The sequence below is a fragment of the Xenopus tropicalis genome, chromosome 3 (genome assembly GCF_000004195.4).
Source record: "Xenopus tropicalis strain Nigerian chromosome 3, UCB_Xtro_10.0, whole genome shotgun sequence".
In the NCBI taxonomy this organism is placed as follows: Eukaryota; Metazoa; Chordata; class Amphibia; order Anura; family Pipidae; genus Xenopus; species Xenopus tropicalis.
The window spans coordinates 73,720,061-73,741,906 of NC_030679.2; the positions used below are offsets into that span (position 1 = coordinate 73,720,061).

At 36.3% G+C, this 21,846-nt stretch overlaps 1 protein-coding gene across 3 annotated transcripts in view; it reads right to left on the reverse strand.

Annotated features, from left to right (window-relative positions):
* tbc1d22a (TBC1 domain family member 22A) overlaps positions 1 to 21,846 on the reverse strand; it is a 316,264-nt gene that overhangs the window by 102,718 nt on the left and 191,700 nt on the right. For all 3 annotated transcript variants that reach the window (XM_018092307.2, XM_018092305.2, XM_018092308.2), the window contains exon 11: positions 759 to 886. In XM_018092307.2, the coding sequence (XP_017947796.1) occupies positions 759 to 886 (128 nt within the window). The remainder of the gene's footprint in view (positions 1 to 758; positions 887 to 21,846) is intronic.

Below are 21,846 nucleotides of genomic sequence, written 5' to 3' on the forward strand. Positions count from 1 at the left end.
ACTTATACCAGAGGCACGTTAGAAAAAAATACCTTTTTGTTTAACCTACTGGACAAAAATCTGAGATGTCTTCATTCTTCAGATTAGGATACCTAGGACCTTCAAAAGAACCCGCAAAATATGCATTCTAGCAGTATCACAAGATTTGAAACTAAACCAATATCAAAACCTTTTTCACCAGGAAGCGTTCCTTTGGTTAAAAGGTTGATTACACAAAACTGCTAGAACCTCCATGCCCACCTTGGAAACAGATAATACACAATTTCATAAAATTTTGGGTCCAACAGATATTTACCCATTTTAATCTGGTCTCTGATGCTACCTCTAGTGTTAAAAGCAATGTACTTATTACTGTTATAAGATTTATTTTTTAATAGATTTTCTTTTTCTCATGTATATTCCTGCTTTGATTATAATAAAAACTACCTGGATTTAAATAAAATGAATGGCAAATTACCAGGCAGACATTGGTACATTATATGCATATCAATTTCTGCATTTTTACTGGTGTACAGAGCAGCAAATGTATTAACCTCCAGTGATTAACCTAATAACCATTCTAAGCTTTACTAAATAAAACTAGGAAAGAAATAGATAATTAAAACACTGAACAGCTCTCCTCTGAGATACTACGCTACAACCATAAGGCCATTAGCTAAACCATTACAATAACATGATAAAAGTTGCAGAAAAATAAATAGAAGATATTAACACACACCTGTGAAATGTAAGTAAAGTGGTTTGCAAGATGACCTTACCTGATATGTGTCCCATAGCCTGATGGTGCACCGGAGGGGTAGTTCTCTCATCAGAAGATTGTTCATCCAACGGAAAGCAAATTGTAGATATTCAACCTCATACTGCTGTAAGTGACTGTGTACTTGATCTGAAAGTCCGAATTAAACATTCAGTGATGCTATGGCAAATAACATTTTAAAATACCTCTAAAAGTTCTGCTTATATAAAAAAAAAGGCCCAAAAGCCAATCCTAGTACTTAATTCAGTATTCACCAAATCTAACCCCCCTTATATGTCCTGTGACTTTTTATTACTGAACTTTTACAATTAGAATTGATGTTGGTATATAGGGTTTATGTATGTGAGTGTACAGATAGATCAGTGTGTGCTGGGTTTACTTGTAAGGGTTGAACTTGATGGACTCATGTAACAATGTACAAACCGGATTCCAAAAAAGGGACACTAAACAAATTGTGAATAAAACTGAATGCAATGATGTGGAGGTGCCAACTTCTAATATTTTATTCAGAATAGAACATAAATAACGGAACAAAAGTTTAAACTGAGAAAATATACCATTTTAAGGGAAAAATATGTTGATTCAGAATTTCATGGTGTCAACAAATCCCAAAAAAGTTGGGACAAGGCCATTTTCACCACTGTGTGGCATCTCCCCTTCTTCTTACAACACTCAACAGACGTCTGGGGACCAAGGAGACCAGTTTCTCAAGTTTTGGAATAGGAATGCTCTCCCATTCTTGTCTAATACAGGCCTCTAACTGTTCAATCGTCTTGGGCTTTCTTTGTCGCACCTTCCTCTTTATGATGTGCCAAATGTTCTCTATAGGTGAAAGATCTGGACTGCAGACTGACCATTTCAGTACCCGGATCGTTCTCCTACGCAGCCATGATGATGGGATTGATGCAGAATGTGGTCTGGCATTATCTTGTTGAAAAATGCAGGGTCTTCCCTGAAAAAGATGACGTCTGGATGGGAGCATATGTTGTTCTAGAACCTGAATATATTTTTCTGCATAGATGCTGCCTTTCCAGACATGCAAGCTGCCCATGCCACACGCACTCATGCAACCCCATACCATCAGAGATGCAGGCTTCTGAACTGAGCGTTGATAACAACTTGGGTTGTCCTTGTCCTCTTTGGTCCGGATGACATGGCGTCCCAGATTTCCAAAAAGAACTTCGAATCGTGACTCGTCTGACCACAGAACAGTCTTCCATTTTGCCACACTCCATTTTAAATGATCCCTGGCCCAGTGAAAACGCCTGAGCTTGTGGATCTTGGTTAGAAATGACTTCTTCTTTGCACTGTAGAGTTTCAGCTGGCAACAGCGGATGGCACGGTGGATTGTGTTCACGGACAATGGTTTCTGGAAGTATTCCTGAGCCCATTCTGTGATTTCCTTTACAGTAGCATTCCTGTTTGTGGTGCAGTGTCGTTTAAGGGCCCGGAGATCACGGGCATCCAGTATGGTTTTACGGCCTTGACCCTTACGCACAGAGATTGTTCCAGATTCTCTGAATCTTCGGATGATGTTATGCACAGTTGATGATGATAGATGCAAAATCTTTGCAATTTTTCGCTGGGTAACTCCTTTCTGATATTGCTCCACTATCTTTCTGCGCAACATTGTGGGAATTGGTGATCCTCTACCCATCTTGGCTTCTGAGAGACACTGCCACTCTGAGAAGCTCTTTTTATACCCAATCATATTGCCAATTGACTTAATTAGTGTTATTTGGTCTTCCAGCTCTTCGTTATGCTCAAATTTACTTTTTACAGCCTCTTATTGCTACTTGTCCCAACTTTTTTGGGATTTGTTGACACCATGAAATTCTGAATCAACATATTTTTCCCTTAAAATGGTACATTTTCTCAGTTTAAACTTTTGTTCCGTGATTTATGTTCTATTCTGAATAAAATATTAGAAGTTGGCACCTCCACATCATTGCGTTCAGTTTTTATTCACAATTTGTTTAGTGTCCCAACTTTTTTGGAATCTGGTTTGTAACTTAACAGGCTAAACCAGTTTCTCAATTGTGCTCAGATATCATCACATAAATGAAGGCCCAGTATTTTGCCAAATCAAAAAAAAAAAAAAAAATTTTTGGATGCTTGAATGATAATAAACAAATTGAATGCTTAATGGTACATTTGTCATACATGGCAAATTAATTTTAATTTCATCTCTCTTTTACATTTCAGATGAGCAAAGCAATATATGTAAATCCTATTTCTAATTCTAGCACACATTTCTGAATAACTGATGCTGCATATTAAAGCAATACTTTAAAAATTATCAAACAAACGTAAAGATATAATCACTTGGGGGGGGGCTAAATGTTAGGCCTAACATTTGGCACCTTTTAGTGGTGGAGCATTTTTCTAACCTAGGTCATGGTCAACTAAAATGGCCCAATAGGTAAGACTCAGTACATATAAAACTGCATCTGCATGTGTCCAGCAATGTTAACATTCAAGTGGAAATTAAAATATTTTTTTTAGAAAAATTCAAGGCTTTGGTAAAATATTTTTTTCATAGTAATTCTCATATCATATGAAATCAAATCTGTTAATGAGCCTAATTTTCTTATACTTTTGTAGTAATGTTCCTTTAAAGAGGATGTAATAACAAATAAACAGCTTCGTACCTCAGTTTTTTGGAACAATGTCTGCAAAATGTATAAATCATATTACTCATATTGTTCAGAAAAATAGGAACCAAAAATTTTGGTTAAATTTGGTTATGGCCGTTTAGTGATCTAATAAGACAGCCACAAGAGCAAATTAAGGCGGATTAGGTTGGGAAACCTCATTAAAGAACATGTAAAAAAAAATGTAGTGCTTTAAAAGTTATTTGTAAATGTAATTGCCATTGAAAGCAGCATTTGCTGACTTTTTAAACAATGTTGCAAAGGTCATTCTCCAACAGCAAGGAAGGTCTGTCAGTCTACTGCCTTGTGTTACATTGTCAAATACCATTGCAAATTTGTAATAAATGTATTTTGCACTTATAATAAAAATATTCTTTTATTAGAAAAAAAATATTTTGGGTTTACTTGTCCTTTAATACATTAGTACAGGGGTGCAGGAACTTGATCCATCAAGTTCCATAAAACTGAATGCACAAAATGTGTTACATCTAATGACCAGAGACAGAATTACAAGTGTAAAAGTGCATCACTAATAACTAACTGCTCCATAACAGTAATGCACTAATCGTTTCTTGTACTGCTACTCTAAATCACTGACTTTTAAAATCCATCAAAATTGCTTATGCGCATACATTCTTATATATCAAAATTAGAACTATTGAACTCTAGAGGCTACATGCCTGAAAGCGCCTACACCAAAATAAAACATGTATACTATTAAGGAATACAGGCCAAAAATCACCTATGTTTGCCTTGGCAGGGGGTATATAGTAACTAATGATGGAACAGAAGTAAAATTACATTTCACATTTTCTAAGGAAACATACTGTTACTGATACAGTTCTGAGGTTCATAATGTCATCTAAAGACTACTTTACAGCTTAATGCATTTTACTGTGAAAAAATAATTGACTTGATTTATGACTACCTAGCAGTTAATTATTTGCCAGCTATATCCTCCTATATGACTTTCTTTGTAAAATAAATACTCATGTCAACCTAGGTCTAAGTCTCCTAGGTGCTTTTAAATGTTAATTATGTCTCTTTTCAATACCTCTTCCCTACTTGGTTGTATTACCAAGTTCTTGAATCAATTCTGCACTCTCGAGAAGACAAATTATCTTTCCTTTGCCTACTCTGTCATGAATAACATTTCTGAGCGTCCTTTTGCTAGATGTGCAACCAAACTCCAAGTTAGCATTTCCACTGCATATTCTTTCACATTTACATTAACAACAAACTATAGTAACTCACATTGGGTACACAAAAAGTGCTGACAGCTGTGATCTCAACATTCAGGGGTGATTTAGGGAGATGATTTCAGCTTACTGCCTTGAAAAAATGTAACATACATATACTTAGGGGCACATTTACTAATCCCCGAATCCGAGTCCCGAATGGGAAAAAAACGGATTGGAAACGTAAATTTTGCTATTTTTTCGTCGCCGTCACGATTGTTTCGTATTGCGCTATAGTAAACGGCGGAAAAACCAATCCGAATGTTTTGCGCCGAAAAAGTCACGAAAAATATATGATAAAGTTGTAACGGTGACGAAAAAGTCGCGTAAAATACGAAAAAATCGCGACAGCGACGAAAAAATTGCAAAAATACTGTTCATTACGAAAAAAACGCATTCGGACATTCGTGGATTAGTAAATGTGCCCCTTAGAGTGTATTTTGTAGTGATCTGTGCTTACATATGCAGTAAAACATGACATGCAACGTGGAAATGAGGTTTCGCACGATATCAGTGCGTGTATGGCTAGCTTAAGCTGTCTGATAACTCAATCTTATTACTGCCCAAACTAAAAAGGTATGCACGCCTCACAGATCCACTGACTGATCAAAAAAGTAGAAATATTGTCATATCACAGTGCAATCTGGTCATTTACATACACGGCCAATTATATACTGGTCATCACATGTTAGGTGATTTGTCAATGCGTAGCAATCATTTTACTGAAAAAATAGTGAAGTGTATTCTCTGCTGCTAGAACTGAGGGGCCCCTCCTGTACTGGCTTTTGTCTTTGCTTTTATGGTTTATGGTTTTTAACTATACTGGCAGAATTGGGTAATGAAAAAAATAATGCCTTTTAATCTTATAGCTATCTAGAAATGTATTTGTCTCTGAGCTAAAGATAAATTTGCATTGTGTATCTGAGTGCATAGAACATTACTTTCTTTTTTAACTTTTCTCTGGATCTGCTATTTTTCACCAGAATCATTAAAATTTCAATAATTTTTCTTATTTATCAAAATGGTCAAATGGTCAACACAGTTCGCCATGTTAAGGCAGTTGAATGTCTGTTTCTTATGGCAGAAACCTTGCAGGGCAAGGGCAACCTTGAGGGAGCAGATTCATAGTTGTGATTCCACAGCAATTCCAGGGATTAATGGCTCTTCTGTTCCTGTTTACTGTATGGTAAGTATCTTGTGTATGTTTTAACCCAGCTTCATACATGGTTAAGTTGCTAATTATTAATTACTATAATAAGTATTAATGTCTTCAGCTTTATGGACCCTGGTCTGAAAGAATGTATAGATTTTCTGCAGTTTTTGTGCCTCAAATTACCACTGGATTTTGCAGCCCCTTAGAATTGAAAGGTTAAGGACTGTACATTCAGACTTTTTTAATAATAAAGTCACCAAACAGAACAAATTATTTTGATTAATTTAAATATTATTATTATTAATGTGTATTTACAAAGCGCCAACATATTCTGCAGCTCTGTACGATAAATGGGTTTCATACATTGAACATACAGAGTTACATATAAAGCAACTAACTGGCACAAGAGGTGAAGAGGGTCCTGCCCAAAAGAGCTTACAGACTATAAGAAGAAAGGGTTGAAACACAAGATGTGGGAATGGGCAAGATCAGAATTAAGCAGTGTGAGAGATATAGCACAGGGTATTGCTTTTAGCAGCCTACTAAGGTTGTGCTAAACTAAAGGAGGGTGAGCTTCTCTAAATAAATGTGTTTTTAGAGATATTTTGAAGGTAGAAAGATTGGGAGAAAGTCTGACAGATTGTGGGAGCGAATTCCAGAGAAGACAATGTCTTGAATGCAAGTGTGTGAGGAAGGAATGAGAGAGGAGTTGAGGAGCGTTACAAGCGGGTTGGATGGTATCTAGAGATATGTTCAGAGATTGAGGGTGGGGGCACAGTAATGAACTGCTTTAAATAATGACAGAAAAGATCCATAAAAATAAAAAAACAGAAGTCTAATTTGCTTCACAACCTATTTATGCCTTGTTGTTGATGTCGATCCACAAAGACCTTTGTAAATTGTTTTAGCCAAGACATGCTTCCTTAAAGATCCAACTGTTACGTACTGAACCAAATATATAAGAAATCAATGCATATATCCTTATATTTAAATAAAGAGACATACACAAACTGAACCTAACAAAAACTGAACTAATGATCTTTCCGCCTAAGCCTGGTCCTACTCCCCCCTTTTCTATCTCTATTGAAGGCACCTTCATCAACCCTGTCAATTCCATGCGTTGTTTGGGGGTGATCTTTGACTCCAGTTTCTCCTTCTCTGACCATATTAACACCACTGTCAAAACATGTCACTTTTTCTTACGCAATATTGCCAAAATCCGTCCCTTTTTTTCTACTGCAACAGCTAGGCTGCTCATGCATGAGCTCATCCTATCCCGACTTGACTACTGTAACCTGCTACTAACCGGCCTCCCTAACTCCCATCTTTCCCCCCTACAGTCAATATTAAACACTGCTGCCAGAATTCTCCTCCTCTCATCCAGGAGAGTTCAGGCCCTTCCCCTGCTAAAGTCCTTATCGTGGCTTCCTATTAAACAAAGAATATTTTACAAACTCCTTCTCTTAACCTTCAAAGCCCTCCATTCCTCTGCTCCTCACTACATCTCTTCCCTTGTGTCTCCGTACATTCCTGGCCGACTCCTTCGTTCCTCGCAGAGCAACCACTAGGTTGCACCTCCCACTACCACTGCTGTTTCCCACCTTAAACCTTTCTGCCTTGCTGCCCCTTACATTTGGAATGCCCTCCCTGATTTCCTCCAGAGAGAGTCCTCCCCCAGTCTTTTTAAAACTAAACTTAAAGACTACCATTTGGAGCAATCACCCAGCACCAGATCTGGAAACTGGCACTTATATTGTAATGTCACCCACTGTGACCTACAGCACTTACATTTGCCCATTTGTGTCTGTTAGTTACCCCTCCCATAAAGATTGTAAGCTCTATGGGGCAGGGACCTCCTTCATCTTGTGTTTCTGACTCTTATTGCAACTGTACCTTGTATTTATTTGTATTAATTGTTGTACTTTGTATTTATCCATTATCTTTAACCCCCTGTTTCTATTAATGTATTCTACTGTACAGCGCTGCGTACATAAGTAGCGCTTTATAAATAAAGATATACATACATACATACATAGCTTTCTAACTCTTTAATGAAGTTCTTCAAGAGTCCAAACTATTTTTTTTTCATTATTTCTTTGCATATAAATATTACTTAGGAAGAATTTATTTTGAATTAACTCATACGACTTATAAAGGGCTTCTCACCAAAAATAACAAATTAGTTTTAACTTGAACAGTTTAAGGGTTATGGCACACAGAGCGATTTGTTGGGAAATTTTGCAATCCCTGCAAACTTTGTAGTCAAGCACAATGAAAATTGCTGTGGGTGAAACACATGAAGTGGGTATGTGCACAGGAACGAATTAAGGTACATGAAATGAACACAGTCATTACAAGTGCTACAGTCCGATGAAACTATATTAAAGATAAAATTACAAAGCAAACTATTTTTCAGTCCTGAAGAGTACAGGATTAAGGCGTAAACACAAGTTCTCTTTAGACTTTAAGCATCCCTGGGGAAGAATTGATATGAATAAAATAATCTTTGTAAAGTGCTAAGGAAAATGTCAGCAGTATAACGTAAGACATGTTAAATAAAATGTAACCCCTATTATAAATGAATGCAGTAGTGGTTACATGGTGTGTTAACGTTATAGTTTTATCAGCCCACATTAAATCACACAAAAGCTTGATATCATATAGTAGTACAACTATAAAGAACACCTTAAACTGTTAGCATACAGTACACAGAATCTTTGGGTGCTCTGAGGTGTAAAAGAAAGAGGTATTTCAAAGTACATATGGGTAAATACAGTATGTGATTTACAGAAAATAAAGTATAAGGCAAAGCCTATGAGCTTATGACTTTGTATTGGGGAAAATCCTCAATATACCTTGCCCTTTTTATATACAATTATTGGCATGCAATGGAAGAAAATACATTTAACTAAGTTAAAAAAGTATCCTTTACTAAGCCTACTAGTGGGATTGTAAATATGGTTATATTTTGTATGTACATAGGCGGATTTTCCATAAGGCTAGGGGAGGCTAAGCCTCCCCAAACCTGCTTGGCACATTAAAAAAAAAAAAACAAAACAAAAAAAAACCTTACTCCGTTTCTGCACTGTCCTGGAAAGCTGTTCTTGCAAGCCCGTTTTGCTGTGCTCCGATTGGATCTTTCTTCTTGTGGATTCTCCAATCAGAGCACAGCTTTCTTGACAGACAGTAAAATTGACCAATCAGAGCACAGATGCACACAGGGATCTGGAGATTTTGCAAAAAGAATCTGCAGAAGAATCTGCAGCTGTAACTTTACCTAAGAACCAACTCTCAACTTTTGCTGCAGTTTTCATCCCACAGGTACTATACACAGGTACTATATACAGGTACTATACACAGGTACTATACACAGGTACTATACACAGGTACTATACACAGGTACTATACAGTTCTAAAGAATCACTAGCTGACATTTAATTGTTTTTTGCCTGACCTGACATCTATAATAATTTATAATCTATCCCCTACCCTAACACATGGAGGGTAAGTTAACTCTTTCCCTCTGAAAAAGCTCATTGTGTGTTTGTATATTTGTTGTTGTTTTTTGCACTTACTATTTTTTTTTTTTTGTCATTGTTTTGTTCATTTATAGTAAGTTACAGTGGGGCCAATGTTGTGTATCAGTGCCAGTGTTATAGTGCCAGGGCCTGAATATCTGCCATCAGTACCCACTGTGTCTCACTGTATATAATGTGCTGGTTTTGTAAATACGGACTGCGTCTCACTGTATATAATGGGGAGTCAGTACCCACTGCCTTTCTTGCTATAAAACTAACATAAACACATCTAAAGGGGTGGTTCACTTTTAAGTTAACCTTTAGTATGTTATGAAATGGCCTGTTCCTAGCAACTTTACAATTGGTCTTCCTAATTAATTTTTTTGAATAATTTGCCTCTGTTCTGCCTTTTTCCAGATTTCAAATGGGGGCCAAAAATATTGCTCTGTGAGGCTACAATTTTATTATTATTATAATTTTGTATTACTTATTTTTCCAAGTAGGCCCCTTAACTATTCATATTCCCATCTCTTGTTTAAACCACTACCTGGTTGCTAGGGTAAATAAGACCCTAGCAACCAGATAGCTGCTGAAATACCAAATGGAGAGCTGCTGAACAAAAAGCTAAATAACTGAAAAACCATTAAAAATAAAAGTGAATTCGAATGCGAACTACCCCTTTAAGCTAACTGATCACAAACACAAATGTTTGCAGATCCCCTAACAGAAGTGCACGTATGAATAATTTTACATACTAAACATTTTAGGGTAAAAAAAAGCACCCCCACCCGCACTTTTGTAAAGTATCCCTGGAAGTCAGTGGGAACGGCAAGAGGTAGTTGGGAGGTTAATTTTTTACACCAGCAGCAAATCCACTAAGTGTCACATTAGCTGTAGGTCAGTCTGTGTATGGGCCATCTTTAGCCTCCCCAAACAAAAAAGTCACCCTCCGCCTATGTGTATGTAATTGTCTCCATTTACTTGCTAATTAATATATTTAACACTCTGAACTGTGGCTCAGTGTTAAGCATTTCTGCCTTGAAGCTTAACTGTGGTAAATGCATGAAATAATAACATTTTAAAAATGTAGTCTTTTTACTCTTCCAAAACATTTTAAATTGAATAAACATTTAACTCAACTAATCAAAATAAAGGACACACAATTTGTATTTAAAACTATGAGTATACAAAGATATAATTTAGAATCTATAGTAGGGTTTGCTCGATTGTACTGTGTGGTAAATTGGCAATATTCTCCAACAATGTAGATAAAGGAAATCCAAAGTTCTAAAATGATGTATGGAAGGTACCATACAGATGAATAATTATAGGTAAAATGTTCTACACGTGTGACAAGCTTCTAAAAGCTATGAATTTTCTTCTGCTACTCAAGATGTGGTAAAGCTTATGCCAAGTTAACACCACACAAAACATTTGCCAATATGTATCTATTAGGAACAAGGTCAGTACTAAAATAAATAACAGAAAAGAAATGTGCAGCAGTTATCAAAATGAAAAACTTTTAATCTTATTATGGTCTTTTAACTTGAGTCAGGAATACCGAAAATATTATTTCACCCTCTCCAAAAGGCAGTCAATGTGAAATGAGCTTATATTAATTTTGATGAAGTGTCTAGGCTACAATTCTTAGACCAATAGACCATTAATTCCAATACCGGTAACTCTGTGTGTTGGTAGTCTGCCAGCACATGCCTTTTTTGCATTGTTTTACTGACAAACAGTTAAAAAATGATAGAATAAAGCATTAAAACTGTACTATATACCTTCGGTAAAAAAATCTTCTGTAATATAGATTTAATGACAGCAACTAGACACATAGCTGCAGGCATTTTAAATGAGATTGTTAGAGTGAAATGTAAATGTTCTAAGGACAAAAAAAAATTTGAACAGAAAAAGAGCAGGTACATTAAGGCATAACTAAAGGCAACAAATGGCTTGGCTAAAAGGACTATTCCTTATGCCCTTTTTAAGAGACAGATTAAAAGGATGCATAAAAGCTTGCCTTTGCTGAAGAGCTCAGCTCCCCACCCACCTTTAGCCTTACTGAGTTATCTAACCCCAGTCTAACCTTGTATTAAAGTGAAGTGATGAATCCTGGGACTTGAAGTCCCTCTACATTCCAGTGCACCACCCACTTTGCAAAGCAAAGGAACTTCAAGCCACAGAATCAATCACTTCACAACAGAAAAAAATAATGATAGGTTTGCATTACACTGTCACAGGATGCTTTGACATGCTTTGGAAATAAGTATGTCTTTAAAAAAATATTCAGTGTTTATGTATCATTTTCTACACCTGCCCAACTGAATGAGCTCATGTCAAAAAGGGGGTATATTTTCCCTTGAAAAAAGCCCAGAGTATAGCCTATTCAGTTAATAAATGGACACTGATGAGTCCCTTAGCATTAAACCTTTAATATTTAAAATTATATTGGACATCCAGATAGGCTTTAATTTGAAGGATTCCATATTCAATAAATTTAAAGTAAACAAGCAATATGGTATTAGGTCAGATACAGGACTTTTATTATCTTTAGTTAGAAACTCAGAATTTACCTCGGGCTGCACCGTGCTACTTCAACTGCTATTGATTTTTACTATTCACATAACCAATATTATAGACCCACAAACTAAATGGATTTTGTCACATGCACAAATTCAAAAGTGGGTTAATAGATCAGGTATGTCCGTATTTCAATACCTCCAAGTGTATAAATATACTTCCATCCTCTTAGGCAGACAAACATATTATTTTGGAACATAGGGAGATTTAATCCATTTTGGCCCCCATGCCTTTTTAGTAGCCCAAGTATATGTGGTGCTGCAAAGTTCATAACTACCCAGCTCTTATGCATTAATATAGACTGATTGAGGTATAAGGTTTGTGGAAAAGGAAAGGTCCCAGGTAATCCCTCGAAAATTTGAAACCTCTAAAATATACAACAAGGGTGATGAAATTAGTTCAGATGTATGTAACACAATAACAAAGTCTGGGTTATGTTAGCCTGTTGATAGGGGGAGCACAGGTTAAAACTGCTGCAGCCCATTATAATCACTAATATAAGGAAAATGCTAAAAGGAATGAAACTACATTCAGTATTATGAAGTTGAAGAATTACATTTTAACTGCACCTATGGAATATGTAATACTGAATGCATTTACATGATTATCATTAACAGGACCTCATACAAATAGTAATCCACATAACTCATATAAAATCTCAATGCTTATTTATAAACATACTGTGGTCCATTAAAGCAAGTCAATGAAAGGATTTTTGCAAAACTATTTATGTAAAAATACTTATACTAGGTTACAGTATTTCTGCTTTCCATATACACATTTAACAGCAAGTAGTTTGCCCTTGTTTTGTCAAAAAAAAGTCTTGGTTCTGTATATTATCACATGGCATGGTCTTACCAAATGTGAGGGTTCCTGATTTAGAACAATTAAATTAGAGAAAATAGCTAAAAATAATAATACATTTGAGAACAATACAATTATTTTAAAAATAGAAGAAACATTTATTTTTTCACCCTACAACAATTTTCTGTCTGTATATCTGTACCTAAAATCAATTTTCCATTGGTGACCAACATATAAGAAAAAAAAATCAACTTGGACAAAATTACATATTATTGTGATTAAACCAACCAGATATCTGAAATTCCAGCATAGAATAGATGTGACAAACCATACTCCTATCTCACACCTGCAGAATGTGCGGCAAGACATTCATTTGCTCACTTGCAACTAATACGAGGTTACAGTCTAGTGCACAATAAACACACACAATACAAACTACTTTTTTTTAAAAGAAAAAGAATTAAAGAAAAATATTTTTAAGTGAAATAAACTTTGGGAAACAATGGAACATGATATGAATAAAAAGATTTGTGTTAATTTACAGTGTTTAACAGCAAGATGAAAAAACCTTTGGTCAGATATTTATCTTAAATGAGAAGGAATGGTAAAAACTAAGTAAGCTTTATCAGAAAGGTCTATGTAAATACAGCCATAAGCACTCACATAAACGCTGCAACAAGTCCTCTATCCAAAGAAACACAGGATTTCTTGTCTCCTTTTTTGTAAATATGTTCTTAGGGTATCTAACATTCATTCCAGGGGCCAGAGTGTGCGCATTTCTCTCCTCTCTTCTGCTTCCCCCTCCATCAAGAACCCCCCCCCTTAGGAATGTGTGATCTGACCTACAAGGGCTAGAGCTATACAGCAGGAAGCTATGAAGACCAAGCTAAAATGGCAGCTGCAATCTTTCAAAGCTTTCTGGAAAATAAATATAGTGTTCTAGGCGGCACTATTGGCAAATCTATTGGCAGTAAAATGCCAAAATGACTTTCCTTCTTCTTTAATATACTATTTTGCTTTTTAATGTAGTACATTACTATATTTTGTATATATAATCTGTAATTCGTACAAATATAATTCATATCATATTTTGGTTATACAGTTATATTTTAATATTTTGTTGTTTGTTAATAGCTGTCATTTTGTTTTCTAAGATATTTCCAATGCATATCAGCTTAGTTATCAGCAAGAATAACACATGCTGATTTACCCAGCCTTGGTTACCAGTTTGTGTACTAGGAACAATGAGAGTAAAGCTAGTAGCAGCCACTCTGATTAGTGAAATATTATACAACAATGTTAACTTATAAATAAGAGATACAGGTGGTCTATAGGATAAATAACCTGCTCTAATGGTCATACTCTCATCTATGCCAGAGACCTACAAATTGCATCTCACAATATTTTTCATTTATGTTCATATAAGCATGTTCTCAGAGGAGTCTTTTATGAACAGTACAAATAACTATGTCTAGCAAGACATGTTTGTGTCAGATTCCCTTGGTGGCAATGTGCGATCATTTTTATTTCCTAAACAAGGTCATTTTCTAGGCAGAACAATTTTTCTTCAACATCAATAGAATTTATTTGGAACAATCTCTGAGATGCTACAACTATCATTTTAAGTACAAGCAGATGGCCACCATTAAACGCTGGAAAGCGGCAATGTGAAGACTATGACAGACCACAAAATGACCAGTGGCACAACTGTAATTTATTTAAACCAAAAGAAGCACAAGCATGCTCCAATGTTAAATATCAATAGCACATGGTCCAAATATGTAAGGCTGCTTTGGCATCATTGTAATTCTTATGCAGATTATTTAAAGAGCTTTTTGTGGTTGCAAAAAAAATTATCTAGTAAAAAATTAGGTGGCCAGCCTGCTACAAGTCATATAATATTCACCAACAAAGAAAAATGTAAAAAAAAAAAAAAGTAATTCTGGATTTCCGTGACTTTTTTTGCAAATTTTCTGCATGGACATTCATGGAGTGTATTTGAATTTTGATATTTAAAAAACTAAGAATGTTAGAGTATATAAATATACACACACATATACACTGTACCCACAGATTTGTTATCTTTTATCGATCAGAGATTTTTAGCTGGCAGTTGTACCTCAAACAAGTGCTGTGAAAGTACCAAAGCATTGGGCTGAACAAAGAAGGGACACGTGACAAGAAGCAAAGAGTGCAAGTGTAAGATATGGATGAATTAGTAAATATCACTTATAAGAATGCTGGCTTAAAAAGGTTTTTAGTTTAAAAAACTATTTTTCACCTTAAAATACGAATTCAGTGTGAGTGAGTGACAGAGATAGCAACTTGAGTACTGGGAACTGAAAAATGGAAAAAAAAAAACAGGCACTGGTTAAATCACTAGATAAAAAACACTCCTGGAGATAGGCAGGGGATAAGGGGGATAGTAGCCTCAAGTTAATGGTTATTAAATTTCAACTATTATATGAGGCAGCAGCAAATGCAGCAACTTTGCCCTTAAAATAATTTGTCTCTAGGGTTCAAATATTCAAGAGTAAGCTATACAGCAGGGATCCCCAACCTTCTATACATGTGAGCCACATTCAAATGGAAAAAGTGTTGGGGAGCAACACAAGCATGGACAAAGTTCCTGGGGGTGCTAAATAAGGGTTGTGATTGGCTATTTGGTAGCCTCTATGTGGACTGGCAGCCTATAGAAGGCTCTTTTTGGCGGTATACATGGTTTTTAATTAACCAAAACTTGTCTTCCAGGCAGGAATTAAAAATAAGCACCTGCCACTGGGAGCAACATCCAAGGGGTAAATGAGCAACATGTTGCTCACAAGGTACTGGTTGGGGATCACTGGTCTAGGCAATGTAAAACAGCATGTTTTGTCCTCTAAAAAACTGTACTATTTAAAAATTGAGGTGCACAAGAATCACCCAACTACTCACACTTAAAGGAGAAGGAAAGGTAAAAAGTAAGCTTTATAAGAAAGGTCTATGTAAATACAGCCATAAGCACTTAAAGTCCTGTATCAAAAGAAACACAAGATTTCTTGTCTCTTTTTTTGTAAACATTATAGGGTTGATTCACTAAAGTGCGATAAAACGAGCGCTATTTATAGCCTGCGTTAAAAATTTTATCGCGTCTTATTTTTCACGTCTGATTGACGAAAAGGATACTTGCGTTAATTTAGACGTGATGCTGTTTGCGCTATTTAAGTCGCAAAGACTATTTTTGTGCGGTATCTGCAGCAACGCGTGCTAATTAACGCAGCGCGCACAAATTGTCACTGCGTGCGGAAAAACGCACGCCATATTAGCCATACACGCCATTACTTTCGGAAAACTACTGTTCTGAAAATGACCATTTCCCTGCAAACTGGAGGATGCATCACTCTAGGGCCAACACATACTTGAATAAATCACACTGCAAAGTCCATATTGTGTTGCCAAAAGCTCATGAACTGTACTTTTCTATAATTACCGCCTGCCCCAAGTAGGTGTTATTTTTCGCACAGACTAATGCAAGATTTAGCGCATCTAAGTGTTTGTGAATCATGCGTTAGTATTATTTCTGCGCGCTAATTAACGCAATGCACTAAAATTAATGCATTCGTTGCACGTTATTTAACACACGCGATATGCGACTAAACGCATGCCATAATACTTTAGCGAATCACATGGTTTTTTCGCTTCAATTTTAATGCAAAAAAACATGCGATAAACGTTATCACACTTTAGTGAATCGTCCCCTTTGTTCCAGTGTTTGACTTCCTCTCTCAGAAACATCCTTAATTCCCATGGCCAGAGTCTGCGCAGTTCTCTCCTCTCTCCTGCTCCCCCCTCCCTTAGGAATGTGCGATCTCGGCTATAACGGCTAGAGACTGCAGGAAGGAAGCTGCTTAAAATGGCAGCTGCTATCTTAAGCAAGAGGAGAAAGCTTCTAAAGCGGTTTACTCAGGTATGGTAATGATTTCTGCAGAATAAATATATTGTTCTAGGTGGCACTTATGTGGCAAATCTACTGGGGGTGAGTAGTTATGCAACTAATATTTGTTTTTGTTCAAAAGCTTTTACTTTTTGGCTTAATCAGTTTTTGAAAAAATTATTTTTCTCCTTCATAGTGTTGTGTAAATCTAATGTTGAAAACCCTAGTTAATTTTACAACAAAATGTGGAAAAGTCAAAGGTGGTGAAAATGTATGCAAGGCACTGTATATAATGTTAATCATCAGCAAGAAAAATATACACAGGAGCACTCACTGGTAGACCCCCAGATGGGCACTAGTCCTAAGCATCAGCCAGTTGATTTAAAAATACAAAAGTCTTTATTAATAAAGTAAAAGCATAATGGGCTCAACCCCACAACATACCCTGCTCTGCTTGATGTGTTTTGTGGTACTTAGCCACTTCACTCAGAAGAATTTTATTATATACAATATTTATTATATCTTAAGTGTATGGCATTTTATATTAATGATCGATAAGTATATGTAAATCGGGAAATGCTTTTCAATGCACCCTTTATCATCTTCTTTCCTGCAGTAATACTAGCAATTGTCTTTAGTTTGGTTCAAAGGAAAATGTTAAGCTTCCAGTACTAATTGCTAGTCTATTATGAGCTATGATATGAGGATATCTTTGAAGATGTCACAGAACCTTGCTTAGTAGTCTACATAGCACCCCTTCCAGAAATGTTATGATCACCATGCCCAGTGTAGCTATCTTCTCAACATAGCATCCTACATGCCTACACAGCAAATAAACACTGCACCAATTATGTAGACAACAGAAATAATATTTAATTATGCAGACACTATAAAAAAGGACAACAAATCAGCAAATACTATAACATTTCCTTTTCTCTGTATTTTCCTGTTTTTGGTAGAGCAATTAATAAATGACATGAAATAAAATGCCCGTCTTGAGAATCTTACTGTCTTCCTACTTAATACTGCTATCATCCTCAAAGCACTATGCTTAATGTTGCATCTTAATTATGAGTAAGATGTTTTGTATATTTATGCTTTTAGTCAGTAATAGAATGCGGTTAGTGACATAGGGATACATATGGGTATCTAGCCAACAGTTAGTATATTTTTTGTAACAGCAACATTTAAAGAAGATTTTCACTGCTTATGGTAGAAGCCCCACTGTAATTTATAAAATTAGATTTATTTATGATTAAAGTGCAGGGCTGCAGACTGTACCAGATATTTTAGTGTATGTGCAGTCCCCCTGGCTAGATCCCAATTAGGAACACAATTTCCTGCTACTACTGCACTATAAATGCTTGTGTTGCTATACTTTACCCTTTCTCAGAACAACTCGATTGACACCCAGTGTTCAATTACTTAAATGAGCCACCCATAGCTTTCAGCCACAGTTTGCACTGTGGCTGAAGCATAATCCCACCAAAATACCAGTTTAAAACACCTTCATATCTTTTATTTAATTGTGCATCAATCAGCTACTCCCCAACTCTGGTGTTCCCCAGGAAGTCTGAATATCTGCTATGTCCTTCTCTAATGCTGTATTAGAAGAGCTGTTCTTTTACTTGAACTTTTTCGCATTATCCTGCGGGTCATGTCTTTAAGGTTTAAAAATGTTTTCATACTTGCCAGAAGTCCTTGGAAGGGTGGTGAAGAGGTGGGGTTAGGTTGGAATTTGGCTGCCGCTATTAAGTGTCCCTCCAAGTTTGTGCTACAACACAGGGTGATTTCCAACTTGCTTTATCATTAACCTGCGGGCTAGGCTTCTTCCACTTTTTTCTGCATCTTTCTCCCCACTAGCTCCTCACTTAAATGTATTTCTTCATGTTTTGGTGTGGGTTTTTTTTAGTTGCTTGCCACTTTAGGTTATTAAAACAGTGTGTTCTAACATTATATTGTGCCATTTATAAGGATATAAGTTACATTTTCATACATTGGAAAATACATTACACATTAGATTACTTATAATCCTATATATATAGATTATATTTCTTTATCAATAAACTTTTAATAAATTAAGACTTTTAAATCCACTAGCCCTTAAATGAGGATTAAAAATGTAAAAATAAGCTTGATGATCCAATATGCTCTATGCAGTACTTAACTATACATTAAGAACAGAGAAAAACATTGAGAGTTGCAGTGCATTAGCTTGAAAATGTCTATAAATTGATTAACCCTTTAAGTGCCAGCCGAATTCGTCATTTCAGTTCCCCCCAGTGCCAGACGTTTTGTGAACATTCTGTGCTCTCTCAATGTAGGGGCTTTTACTGGGGGCAGGGTTAAGTTTAGGTAGGCAAACTATATATTGTTTTTTTCAGGAGAACCTGAGCTTTCCAAATCTACCTGAGTTTTTGTGTATTTCCACTTCTGGAACAAGATTTAGAGCTTGAAATACAAAAAAAAAAAGAAAAAATGCTATTTTTCATGATATAAGGATTTCTACCAGAAACACATTTTATTTTATGGACAAAAATTCAACTGATTTGGAAAGCCTCATGTCTTCCGAACGTGCCAATACCTGATATGTATAGTTTTATTGAGATTTCTGACTTCTATAGATCAAAAACTCCCAGCAGTAAATTACTAAATTTTCAAAGCATTACAGCAGAATACGGCATACTTTACATTCCAAAGCCAAAAATCCTGGAACATTAGGTTTACCCCAGGAAACCATACATTTTTGAAAACTACACATTCTGACGAATCCGAAATGGGTAACTATGTCTTCCAACTCCTAAGTACCAAACGGCAATGCTTTACTGAATTTAGCATTTTCTATAAAAAATTATGAAAATTCTAAAAAATCACATCAAATCTTCCATTTTCAAGCACCTTATCTCCCACATAACATTAGGTACGAAGAAAACACACCCTAAATATGAAAGCCAGGGGTCCACTGAACAGTTTGATGCCCATTGTGCATAGGATCCCCGATGTATCTGGAATTTAGAGACCCCAAAAGGAAGTTAGTACATACAAATTGCCCAGGAGATCTCTTTAGCTACTGAAAATTCAACACATTTACTGCATTTTCTGTGGGGTAAAAACACAAAAAAATACATTGACCCCCAAAAATCATATATTTTTGGAAAGTACACATTCGGACAAATTCAAAATTGGTACCCATGTCTTTCTACTCCAAACTACTGAGTCGCAATTCTTTCCCAAAATTGCCAGTTTTGATGAAATACCTAAAAATCACATCAAATCTTCCACTTTCAAGCACCTTATCTCCCACATAACATTAGGTACCAAAAGAACACACCCTAAATATGAAAGCCAAGGGTCCGCTGAACAGTTTGATGCCCATTGTGCATAGGAACACCAATGTATCTGGCATTTAGAGACCCCATAAGGAAGTTAGTGCATACAAATTGCCCAGGAGATCTCTTTAGCTACTGAAATATCAATCCGTTTACTGCATTTTCTGTGGGGTAAAAACCCAAAAAAATACATTGACCCCCCAAAACCATATATTTTTGGAAAGTACACATTCGGGCGAATTCAAAATTGGTACCCATGTCTTTCTACTCCAAACTACAGAGTCGCAGTGCTTTCCCAAAATTGCTAGTTTTGGTGAAATACCTGAAAATCACATCAAATCTTCCACTTTCAAGCACCATATCTCCCACATAACATTAGGTACCAAGAAAACACACCCTAAATATGAAAGCCAAGGATCCGCTGAACAGTTTGATGCCCATTGTGCATAGGATCAGTACTGTATCTGGCATTTAGAGACCCCATAAGGACGTCAGTGCATAGAGATTGCCCCAGAGGTCTCTTTAGCTACTGAAAATTCAACACGTTTACTGCATTTTCTGTGGGGTAAAAACCCAAAAAAATACATTGACCCCCCAAAACCATATATTTTTGGAAAGTACACATTCGGGCGAATTCAAAATTGGTACCCATGTCTTTCTACTCCAAACTAGAGAGTCGCAGTGCTTTCCCAAATTTGCTAGTTTTGGTGAAATACCTGAAAATCACATCAAATCTTCCACTTTCAAGCACCATATCTCCCACATAACATTAGGTACCAAGAAAACACACCCTAAATATGAAAGCCAAGGATCCGCTGAACAGTTTGATGCCCATTGTGCATAGGATCAGTACTGTATCTGGCATTTAGAGACCCCATAAGGACGTCAGTGCATAGAGATTGCCCCAGAGGTCTCTTTAGCTACTGAAAATTCAACACGTTTACTGCATTTTCTGTGGGGTAAAAACACAAAAAAATACATTGACCCCCCAAAACCATATATTTTTGGAAAGTACACATTCGGGCGAATTCAAAATTGGTACCCATGTCTTTCTACTCCAAACTACAGAGTCGCAGTGCTTTCCCAAAATTGCTAGTTTTGGTGAAATACCTGAAAAACACATCAAATCTTCCACTTTCAAGCACCTTATCTCCCACATAACATTAGGTACCAAGAAAACACACCCGAAATATGAAAGCCTAGGGTCCGCTGAACAGTTTGATGCCCATTGTGCATAGGATCAGCACTGTATCTGGCATTTAGAGACCCCATAAGGACGTCAGTGCATAGAGATTGCCCCAGAGGTCTCTTTAGCTACTGAAAATTCAACACGTTTACTGCATTTTCTGTGGGGTAAAAACACAAAAAAATACATTGACCCCCCAAAACCATATATTTTTGGAAAGTACACATTCGGGCGAATTCAAAATTGGTACCCATGTCTTTCTACTCCAAACTACAGAGTCGCAGTGCTTTCCCAAAATTGCTAGTTTTGGTGAAATACCTGAAAATCACATCAAATCTTCCACTTTCAAGCACCATATCTCCCACATAACATTAGGTACCAAGAAAACACACCCTAAATATGAAAGCCAAGAGTCCGCTGAACAGTTTGATGCCCATTGTGCATAGGATCAGCACTGTATCTGGCATTTAGAGACCCCATAAGGATGTCAGTGCATAGAGATTGCCCCAGAGGTCTCTTTAGCTACTGAAAATTCAACACGTTTACTGCATTTTCTGTGGGGTAAAAACACAAAAAAATACATTGACCCCCCAAAACCATATATTTTTGGAAAGTACACATTCGGGCGAATTCAAAATTGGTACCCATGTCTTTCTACTCCAAACTACAGAGTCGCAGTGCTTTCCCAAAATTGCTAGTTTTGGTGAAATA